Source organism: Solea senegalensis, linkage group LG16 (assembly GCF_019176455.1).
Source record: "Solea senegalensis isolate Sse05_10M linkage group LG16, IFAPA_SoseM_1, whole genome shotgun sequence".
Taxonomy (NCBI): Eukaryota; Metazoa; Chordata; class Actinopteri; order Pleuronectiformes; family Soleidae; genus Solea; species Solea senegalensis.
In genome coordinates this window covers 4,621,884-4,633,868 of record NC_058036.1, presented here as the reverse complement: position 1 = coordinate 4,633,868, position 11,985 = coordinate 4,621,884, and the positions used below count along the sequence as shown (strand labels likewise).

Below are 11,985 nucleotides of genomic sequence, written 5' to 3'. Positions count from 1 at the left end.
GATGATGGTCTACAGGTGCCAGAGGTGGTGAGTCTCAGCATTTCTTTCACACATCATCAAGCACACAGATCCGTCCTCTCTCAGTCAGACTTACTGTATGTGTGTGTCCATTTAGAGCAGTGATGTTACTGCGGTCAAACAAGAGGACACGTCTTCAAAGACAGGAAGTGCAAATGATCAGGGAAAGAAAATGTCTTATTCAAAGTACTTCATCACAAACAGCAACCACGTGAGTCCAGTTGTCTGTTCATGTCATTACTCAGGATGAAGGTATGTTGTAAAACCTTAAGGTGAGTGACCATGGCATTGTGTGTGTGTGGTATTTGTCTATTTATATAGGAATAACCAAACTAAACAACTATAATATATTTATAGAAAATCATCAGAGCCAACATTGTGTCTCCCTGGACCAAGAAGGACGACAGGGTCTTCATTCTTTTTGAAGATGATGACCAAGTGGACCAGGTGATGCACTTGTTGTCTGGAGTGGTTGAAAGTCCACAGACAGATGAGAAGAGTGCAGATCGTGTGGCTTCAATCATACAGAGGTGAGATACCAGACACTGACACTGATTTGTAGACAACATGTTGTATATGACTGCATATGTCTCCTTTTAACACACGCTCACTGTCCAACACAATTTGAAATCTGAATCGTTGATGTATGTCCCTGCAGCTGTACTCTCATCTCCCTGGACAAAGACAAAGACATGGACACATGTGGAACTGAGGTGAACTGATCATTTAGGAAACTGTTCATCCACTTTTCACAACAGTTTACATCCCATAATGTATGTGAGTGTCATTAATGACTTCAATATTTTGTCTCATCAGCGAGATAAGTGAGAAGGGAGAAGAAAATGGTGAAAACTAAATGATGGAAACTATGAATGAAGGAATGGAAGCGATTCGCGCCGAGATGAGGGCGACGAGAGAGGAGTTCTTGACCGACTTCAAGGAGAAGCTGGAAGGGGTGACAGAGGAAGTCAAAAAGATCCAGGAGGAGAACGCAATAAAAGACAAGCTGCTGCGGGAGCTGGGGTACAAAATTGAGGCGATGGACCAGCTGGGAAGACTAAATGAGGTGATTGTGACTGGCCTCAAGATTAAGCGTCAGAGCTATGCAAGGGCGGCTGCGCCATCGGACGATCGGTCGCTGCAACCTGATGAATCAGAAATCAAATCTGTACAACAGAGAGGTGAATGGAGCTGTCGTGCTGAGATTCACCAACAGAAGTCATAAGACGGCACTGCTGAAGCAGGGCAGGAAGCTCAAAGGCTCAAACGTCTACATCAACGAGAATCTCACCAAAAAGAATGCTGACATCGCCAGAAAGGCACGTCAGCTGAAGAAAGGAGGCAAGATCCAACACACCTGGACGGCAAACTGCAGAATCTACATTAAAACAAATGGAGCTACACCAGAAGAAGTCAAAACAACTAAGGTACGGCTCACGAACACTCCATAACTACAGCACAGCAAAGGTCAAGGGTCACTACACACGACTAAAACGATGATGGAAATATTAGAGAGGATTGCTGAGCAAGAAAATGTGGAGCTGACTAAAAATCAACATGTGAACCACACCTTAACAGACCCAAATGAAATAATTGACCCGGATAACCATCTATACCTAAACGTGTCTGAGAAATGCCAGTACTACACTGAAGACCAATTCAACAAATGCATTGAGATGGATGGGAAATTGTCTTTCATTCACTTCAATAGCAGGACAGTCTATACACCAACTTCGACCACATTAAGGAACACCTACAACACTTAAAAAATGCTTTCAACATCATTACGGTGTCGGAAACGTGGATTAATGAGGATAAAGGCGCAGATTTTTACATTGACTTACTCAACCCGAAACGAAATACGATGATTGATGGCTTCATTAATATGATGTATACGATGGGCCTACAACCCCTCATTACACGTCCAAGCAGGTTCACGACACACAGTGCGACCCTAATTGATAATATTTTCACAAATATCATAGGGACAGGCATAACAAGAGGACTACTGATAAATGACATAAGCGACCACCTGCCAATCTTTACTATCTATGACTGGAAGCACACTGTGACACAGACACCGAATAGAAATATATATAGAAGGGTCAGGACTGAAAAAGGGATGCTTACACTGAAAAACGAACTAATATTTAACACGTTGTATAATAGACACTGTCCTGTAATGAAAAGACACACAAATCAGAAAAAGGAGGGGAAACCATGGTTAACAAAAACGTTGATAAATGCCTGCAAGAAGAAAAACACCCTGTACAGACAGTAACATGAGATTAAGGACAGAACATTCAGAAACGAGAACAACTAAAACAGCATCGTAAAGGACTGCAAAAAAGAATACTACAGTAATCTGCTGGTAGAAAACATGAGCTATACTAAAAAACTATGGGACATTCTAAATGATGTGATCAAAAACAAAAACACAAAACCTAGCTATCCTCTCTACTTCAAGGACAATAACACTAAGGAAGATAACAAAGAAATCATAGCAGAAAGATTTAATGAATGTTTCGTCAATGTTGGGCCAAACTTGGCAAAGGACATTCCTGACTCACTCCTTCACTGGGACCACTTTGATAAGGACAGAGACAGAAACCTAAGCACAATGTTTCTCACCCCAGTGAAGGACAGAGAGATTACACACCTGGTCAACAAATGTGTAGCAAAAACATCCACGGATGTTGACGACCTCGACATGAAGTTAATCAAGAAAGTAATAGTTGAAATCGTTTCACCCTTAACACACATCTGCAACCTGTCATTTCAAACTTCAAACTTTTCAAAAATTAATGAAATGATTCAAAACGTTACATTGTACAGAAGCGTGTTCACAGTGGAATTTTTTGGGGGTCAGTATCACGTTATCATATGAACGTGATAATTATATAAACGTGATAATATATTGTATGAAAGTGATCATATAAACGTGATACTATATTGTATCAAAGTGATAATTATATAAACGTGATACTATATTGTATAAACAGGATCATTATATAAATGCAATACTATATTGTATAAACGTGATAATTATATAAACATGACACTATATTGTATAAACGTAATAATTTTATAAAAGTATAGTATGTCTTCCAAAATCACTCAAAAACGCCATAGTATAGTATGTTGTCCAAAATGAGACAATGAAGTAAATCTCTGAATTTTTACTTTTTTCTCAAAATTATAATGTAGTATACATTAGTCTTAGTCGTGAAGTACAGTAATTCCAAAAAAACATACTTGTGTTAAAGTTTTAAAAAAAACATACTTGTGAAACATACTTTACTTTCCTGAGTTAGCTACAAAGTCACATCAGAGACACTCACCATTCATAACTTTTTTTAAATAAACACAATCACCTCAAGGGTTTGTGGATGAATGTAAAGTTGCAGTTGCAGAGCACACACACCTGAGACCTGCATACATTTGATCGGGTGCAGTTTTTGGACTTAATCCCTCCTTCCCTCCCGTCCTCCGCCAGCGGGGGGCGGGGTTACATCGCCACACCTTACACCTTCAACCTGTGCGAGTGGGTGTGGCCCCGATACTGCGAAGGTCTGATGACACATAACGCCAGATCCACGGAGAGGGACAGTCATGGGGAAGACAGGTGGACGAGGCGACTTTGAATGGGTCTACACGGACCAGCCTCACACTTCGAGAAGAAAAGAAATACTCGGTAAGAGCGTTGACACGGGATATTTAAAGTCTGTTGCCACGGTAACGTCTCTCCGCTCCGTGTGTGTGTGTGTATGTGTGTGATGAAGTAGAAGCGTGTGTTTCCCTCCCGCAGCCGGTTAAACCTGTTTACTACTAGCCACTGCCTAACGAGCCATCGGTCCACAACGGATGAAGTGTTAGCGCAGAAACTCATGTAAATAGAGTTTCTGCGCCAACACTTCATCTTATTATATCTTATTATACTAGCGGTACAAATACAAGTTCACCCCCCTGAAGTAAAATGTGAAAATTAAAGTTATTACAGTTCTAAATTACTGTGCAAATCAGTCTATATATCTGTATGAAAAAAAACAAGTTTTAATCAGCATCAGTGACATATATTGGGCATTACTTAAAAAATACATGTTAAAGGTGAATTTGCATGTTTTCATATCTAAAACTGATCTAAATAAGATCCAGTGTGCAACATTGCAACAGAGATGAATATACTATCTTCTGTAAGTGTATAACCTGCATTTGTAGCATGTGTAAAATGTGCTTTTTATTTGCACTGTGGAAGCTACTATTTTGTGTTGCCATAGCAAACCAGCCATTTAAATGTAAATCTTAATATTTAAATGAAGAGGAAAGACAGCCTGTTTGGATCGTAAATGCTTCCATAGTTCCCTTAAAGGGCTGTCTACACTTGGTCAAATGAAGAATAAACTTCAAAATCATTATGATGCTGCTGCGTTTGTTTAATTAGAACCAAATTTGACCAATTTAAATTCATTTTTCAGATCTTTTACTCAAAACGTGACAGAAATACGGTAAAGAGCAGTGCGGGGCTTTTATTTTCTTAAAAGGAAGTGACTTTGACGCCGACTTTTTTTGGTCACTTTTTCAATCCCAGCTTTGTTATGGGAATGTTATGAAAACACATTGTATCCCAGATGATCAAACAACACATTTATCTCTAAAAATTGTTTAGAAAAAGAAAAAGTTTTTGGGGAAAGGAAATCTGCAGTCCCACCACGAGATGTCATTAATTCCGACACAGTGGACAGAAAAAACAACAACTTTCCTAGTCAGCCACAACATTTGGCCACACTGTCACCTGTAATATTATTACTGTAGCGAATTGGCTTAGATCCCCCTATGGTTCTCAAACCGTGGCGCGTGTACCAGAAGTGGTACGCGAGCTTTCACTGGCGGTACTCCAAAAATGTTTACATCAAAGTTTGTGTGTTTCTGTCAAAATCAACCAACTTGATTGAGTGTATAGTAAAATGAAAAGAAATAACCAAAACTCCATCTTTATCAAACTTCACTGTACCAGTACCAGTTCTCTCGTTGTACTTGTGCGAAACCAGTCTTCCTGTCTGTCTTCCTGCCTGTCTGTCTGTCTGTCTGTCTGTCTTCTCCCCCCATCTTCTGACTTGCATTGATAGCAGGTGCAGCTGACAATGCCTCTGGGCTCACTAGGTAACGAGACGCATTCCCTACTCATGACACACACAGAAGTACAATGCTATCCATGAAGTGAGAAGAGAGGCTTTGTTAGAGTCGGGGTGAGAATGAGAAGAAGAGCCTTTATTTACAAAAACCACATGGGCTGTTTCGTAAACATGGGAGTTTACAGAAGAGGAAATGTATCCAAACTTCGCCATCTTTTTGTTTGATTCATGGTGATTTCAGTCCACGTATGTTTTGATTCTGCCGCTGTCCCGAGAGAGCTCCATGTTTTGACTCCGCCGTGAAAGAGGCGTCCAGAGGGAAATGGTGAGGGGTTGTTTGACACCTCCAAGCCTTTTAATTATTAAAACGAGCCAGCCAAAGGGGCGTGAATGTCAGAGGTCAATACTGGGAATATTATAAAGAATTTATGAATGGCTTGTTGTTGTCTGATGAGTCTGCAGGTGTAGACTTGGTTCTCAAGTTATAAACGTCTTATTGTTAAACAAGGGATGTTAGAATTTGATTGACAATTGTAACATGATAATTGTAAACTGAACTGGGTTTGGCTCCTTCCTTGTTAAAATATGAGGCTGAAACCTTTAATATGTCGCAGCAATTGAAATTAAATGAAATTAAATCCAGCAGTCCTGTATAAAGTACCTAAAATATGATACTTGAGTAAAAGTACAAGTAAACTTAACCAGAAAATGACTTTGGTAGAAGTTAGAAGTCACTTTTTTTAATCACGTAAAAGTCTTAAAGTATATGACATTTACTGTACTTAAGTATCAAAAGTAATTATCTGATTGAGCTATGGTGGCTCAGTGGTAGGGCAAGTTGTCCTTCAACTGGAAGGTTGTGGGTTAAATTCCTCGCTCTGCTAGTCTATATGCGAGCAAGACACTTAAACCCATGATGCGGCGCGTGAAACGTCTGATTTTATTTGGCAGTAACGAGTAACAGAGATAGTTCGAGGAAATGTAGTGGAGTAAAAGGACAAGTAGCTAGAAAAATAAATAAAGTAAAGTACGGATCTGTGAATGTTGTACTTTAAGTAATCCAGTGAAGGCCACAGTGCAGAATCTTCCGCTCTGTGGCTTTAAGCAGTTTAAACAATTTATTTTACGATGCCTGGTTACTGATTTATCTTCATGCCCTGTGACAATAACGCCAACACACTGAGAGAGCGCGTGACTATAAACATGACTAAAACTGGAACAAGGGCAGAAAAAAAGAAAAAAGAAGAGTCACTGCTGGTGGATTTCAAATATTACAGCAGATGAAACGATGTGTGCTGAGTTGTGGTTTTAAGGTGAGTAATGTAAGGGGAGCAGTAGGGAGTTTACCTCTCTTGGCTAAAGTTTAACTAGGTTTGATGAGTGGAGGAAAGAGCGACATGTGGCAGAGAAGCCGCTGAATGCAAGCCTCTGTTGTTTCTGGCCTTTCAGTTGTCAAGGTGAGCCTGATTTGCACAGATGAGATAATGGAAATGAGCTGACAGGAAAGGAGGAGACCAAATTTGCAAGTTTGTGATGCACACACTGCAAAAAAGATATATATTGAAGTGACTTTCACCACACCAAAGGACACTTAAAAAACAAAATTTAATTTCGAGAATATTTGATCCTTTTTCATGCATAGTGTTAAACATTTTTTTATTTTTTGTCCATCGCAAACAACGTTAACTGAAAAATACTCACACTAACACGCCTACGCACAAAAATGTCCTCATTGAAACTCACTTGAAAATCACTATTTTTGATGCACTGTGACAAAACTTGGCAATTTAAGGGTTAAAAACGTTAAAAAATGCATTAATGTTTGTTATGTATGACAACGACGGATGTTGGTTTGAAACAATAAATTAAAAAATATATACAATTTGTATAGCTTAATTTTTTTATGAGCACATCTTGGTGCACTAACGTGAGTATTTATGCTGAATACAAAAAATAAAAAAATAATGCATATAAACAAACGTTTTTGCTAATCGTTCACATATACCAGGCAAAAAAAACAACTTTTTGCAGATATCCGATATATAATATCCAATATACAGTATATAAAACATCTTCATTGTGCAAAATAAATAGGCATTGGAAAAAAAGAATTATAATAATAATAATAAAATAATAATTTTAGTCATTAGTTATATCTGCACATCTCAGTGTGTATGCAGACATCCCATAATACATTCTAAAGCCAATCATTTTCCTGAGAATATGTTGCATCCCTTGTATTTAACAGGGAGCCAGTGAAGCTGTTGAAGGTCTCGGGGTTATGTGATCTGTCCACGGCACGTAAAGGGCAGATTATATTTTAAAGGTCATTTGGAAAAAGAACAAAACAAAAAAAACCACAGCCCTCGTTGAGAATAACACGAGTTTCCTGTCCCTCAGCAAAACAACACCTCCGCCAATTAACAGTGGCTTTTGTCAGTGGGCTCTTCCCCGGAGAGCAGCTGGTATTTTACAGCATGCTTGATTGTGTTCTTTGGGATCCCCGGTAATTTATCACGGACCGTAGTGACACGAGACTGACCTGGTAAACAAGCTTCTCTGCAGTATTTATGACATACTTCCTTTAAAAAAAAGAAAAGAAATATAATCTAATATTTATATCCATCGTTTCCCCCTTTTCAACTTCCACTTTTTAACACTGGACCCTTTTTTTCGGAACCAATAAATATGTTTTATGTAAATCTATATACAATAAATTCACGTATCTACTAATTACTGTATCTTTGTTACGATCAAAAAAAATCAGAAGAAGAGTTGGTAATCCAATCCTAACTCCTCAATTTTTTAATACTTTTCCTCGGAAACCTGAGTACATTTTATATCAGAAAATAACTTTTGATACTCAAGTAATATTATAAAAAAGTGACTTCAACTTCAAGTAAAGTCATTTTCTGGTAAGATACTTATATACAAGAGCGTACAATCTCTGGCAATGTTGGCATCAACCCCCCTTTTTTTTTTTACCCACTTCTCTCCTCAGCCAAATACCCAGAGATCAAGTCCCTCATGGGTCCAGATCCCCAGTTGAAGTGGGTCGTATCAGGCATGGTCCTCACACAGCTCCTGGCCTGCTACCTGGTCCACGACCTCTCCTGGAAGTGGATCTTCTTCTGGGCGTATGCCTTCGGAGGCTGCATCAACCACTCGCTGACCCTGGCCATCCACGACATCTCTCACAACGTGGCGTTCGGAAACAAGCTGGCAAAGTGGAACCGCTGGTTCGCCATGTGGGCCAACGTGCCCATCGGACTGCCCTACTCCGCCTCTTTCAAGAAGTATCACATCGACCACCATCGGTATCTGGGCGGCGACCAGCTGGACGTCGACATCCCCACTGAGCTTGAGGGATGGTTCTTCTGCACGCCGGCCAGGAAGGTCCTGTGGCTCTTCCTTCAGCCCTTGTTTTATGCCCTGCGCCCCCTGGTGGTCAATCCTAAACCGCTGTGTCAGCTGGAGGTCCAGAACGCACTCGTTCAGCTGGTGGCAGATTTAATTATCTACCACCTGTGGGGGCTGAAGCCCATTGTTTACCTCATTGCAGGATCCATCCTGTGTATGGGACTGCATCCCATTTCTGGACATTTCATCGCCGAGCACTACATGTTCCTGAAGGGACACGAGACGTATTCGTACTACGGGCCGCTGAATCTGATCACCTTCAACGTCGGGTATCACATGGAGCACCACGACTTCCCCAGCATACCTGGCAGTAAACTACCTCAGGTGAGACGACGTGCGCTGTGTCATAAGTCAGGACTAATATTCCGTTAGGTAAACTCTAAACCTGAGCCATTTCCTTCTCACTGAGACAATGGATTGTCGGTCACAGTTCGAGAACGAGGGCAGTTACAACACTCGTTGTGACGTGACGGCAGATAAGCCTCTCTTGTCTTTGAGAATCTAAGAGCAAAAAAAGGGTCAGATGTCACATTTTTTCCTTCGATCAGCTGATCGAGAGACTAGATTATGAAGAGATTCACTGCTGCCTGTCCACACGAGCCTCTTTTGTCATGTGTTTTCATTATTTAGTATTTTGAATGACACCTATTGTGTCACATGAATTATTTAACTATCAAAATGAATGGATCTGAAAGTCAGTCTCGCTGCTTTTCAACAAAGCAGTGAAATGTTTGTTGTCCCATTTGTCTTTATGTGATTTTTTCTTGGTGTAAAGAGGTGTCTGAACACTGAGTTAGACCTGAAAGGAACTATTACTTAATTGTGCTTCCCAACCTCAGTTTCCAGTCCAAACAGGACCAGTGACGCTTGGTCCTGTTAGCCAAACTGTTAGCAAAGATGGCCGACACTGTTTACATCCTGGGAATGAGGTCCCATCCCCTACAAGTGACACTTGGTCCGAGACTTGAAACTGCAACGCTGATTCCCCACTCGTAGGGGGGTGGGACCTCATCCTCAGAATGTAAACAGTGTACGCCATCTTTGCTAAAAGTTATGCTAACAGGATAGTTAGATCCCGTTAGCATAACTGTTAGAAATTGTGCTCAGTTTCCCCTGAGTTACGTGACTCAGGGGAAATACTACCCCTATTCTAGTAATACAAAGCTAAATGCTAATCGGTGAAGTATTCCTTTAAGTCCGTCACTTTCCTGTTTTTTTAAAAAAGAGAGTGTCTAGTTTGCGTTGATGTTTACGCGTTCAAAGAGCACCAACCTTACTATTATAGCCTAAACTCATTAGTTTTAATTTAGTTTAGACTTTTTTGGTTTTAATTAGTTTTTTAAATTGAAAGTAGTTTTCACTTGCCATTCACAGCCGACATGTCCGCGCCCTCACTAATGCTCATTTGCCCCTTTTGCTCCGATGTCGGCAGGTGAAGAAGATCGCTGCAGAGTATTACGACTCGCTGCCTCAGCACACGTCCTGGATCCGGGTTCTGTGGGACTTTGTGTTCGACGACAGCATCGGCCCCTACGCCCGAATCAAGCGGAAGTACAGCCTAAACAAGCAGGGATAAATGTGACTGTGACTGATGATACAGGAATGTGAATTTCAGTTGTAAAAAAACCACAAAAAAACAAAAAACATTTGGACCAAATCAGTAATATTCTCTAGTTTATAGACGTTTTTGTTGTTGTTTCCCAGTGCATTGTTTTCACTGTATGTACTGTACATAGGTAATGGACGGTCTTAATTTGGTCCCTCTATGGACAATGTTTGTACAGCTATGGATTTCCTCGTCCCATTATTTATTCATGCATTAACGCTGTAAACACCTTGTAAAGAGGGAAGTGACATTAATAGCATAAATATTTATATAGTATTGAATTTGAACACCCGTGTTCCTTGCGAGACAAAGGTCGCGCGAGCACATTCTCAAGCAGATAAGGATTATCGAGCCGTCAGTTCCTCACCTGTCTGTAAACATTAGGCCTCTTAAGTTAAGGAGTTCACCACAAAGAGCTCCTCAGACCCCAGTGACCCACAATTTACCACCACGTAAAACAGCACACAAGTGGGAAAACAATCATTAAAAACTTACTTTTCAGTAAGAAGAGCTTTTGTTGTTGATGTTCTTCTTCTTCTTCTTCTTGATACCTCATTTGGCTTCCTGCAGACAATAGGAGAACAAAATGTCTGGCGTTTGTGAGACGGTTGAATGAACCCAGTGGTACACAATTTAAAAAAAAACCACCCGGGGACACACACACGGCTGCCTGAACTGTGCACAAGCACAAAAGTGTGAAAAAATCATCTAAGACATCTTAGGAAAGAAGTGGTGATCACAAAAGCAGAGCTTGTGTTTTTGTCCGTCCACTGTACAGACAATTTAAATAACCATCATGTGTTGTTTGTGTTTAAATGTTCAATGATATAAAAACCGACAAAGGATCTTTATAAGAGGATTTTACTATAAAGAAATGAGTTTGTGGTTGACTGATGTCGTCTCCTGTCTGATTTGTTTGGTACATGTTTCCTTTGTCCTCTCACCACAACACTTAATACCTTGGAAAAAAATCTTTTACGTGATGTGATGTGTGATGATCGGTGTTCACCAATGATCCCCTGGAGTCATAACCACAGCGTCGTTACGTTAAATTGCATCATTAGAAAGTGAGGATGAGTGAAGTGTAACTTAACCTCTACTTTTACATCATGTCCCAGTGCCTGTGGTGCAAGAGAAGAGACTGACTGTGAAATCCCAGTGTTTGAAAATGAATAACATCCAATGATGAGACGACAGCGGCTTTCATACGACGGAGTATTTCGTGAAGTGACATTTTGATTTATGCTTTGCTAATAAAGAAATACTTAATCTTTTTGGACTGGAGGAGGAAATGGCTTTTTTCTTTCTCTTCAGTTTGGCCGTCGTACTTCCACAAAAAGAACATTATTACTCCAATTCCTTTCACACCTGGACACCACTGAGTTGGATCGCTCCCGCGGCTTCTTCACAGCATCTGGGGAGGAGGACAGTAGCAATCTTAGAATGTATATCTTATAATGCATTACATAGTGTTTTATATATATAAATAGTATAAAAACCTGGTGTTTACCTGTTGAGTTCTGACCTGATCCCCGACCACTGGACAGCATCCACATAGCATTGTCTCCAACCTTAACAACGACCAGTAAACCCTAACCAAAGCTCAAGTTCAAAACATACAGACTTCCTCTGAAATGAGGTGCACACACACACACAGTGTAGTTTTCTGTTTGAATGAGTTTACTTCCAACGTTTTTTGTTTTTTTTTATATAATCAGAACGTAGTCGAGAGCGGACAGAGTGGATAGAATGCAACAACCGATATTCAACCAGACTCCCCCTGCAAAGACACATTTAACTACCATCATA

At 40.2% G+C, this 11,985-nt stretch overlaps 1 protein-coding gene across 1 annotated transcript; it reads left to right on the top strand.

The window, feature by feature from the left end:
* The first annotated feature begins 701 nt into the window (after positions 1 to 701).
* On the top strand, positions 702 to 11,070 carry degs2 (delta(4)-desaturase, sphingolipid 2). The gene is made up of 5 exons (XM_044047716.1): positions 702 to 731; positions 835 to 1,445; positions 3,515 to 3,712; positions 8,152 to 8,894; positions 10,003 to 11,070. The coding sequence occupies exons 3-5, from the start codon at positions 3,631 to 3,633 to the stop codon at positions 10,144 to 10,146; spliced, it is 969 nt and encodes a 322-aa protein (XP_043903651.1). The 5' UTR covers positions 702 to 731; positions 835 to 1,445; positions 3,515 to 3,630; the 3' UTR covers positions 10,147 to 11,070.
* The last annotated feature ends 915 nt before the right edge of the window (positions 11,071 to 11,985 follow it).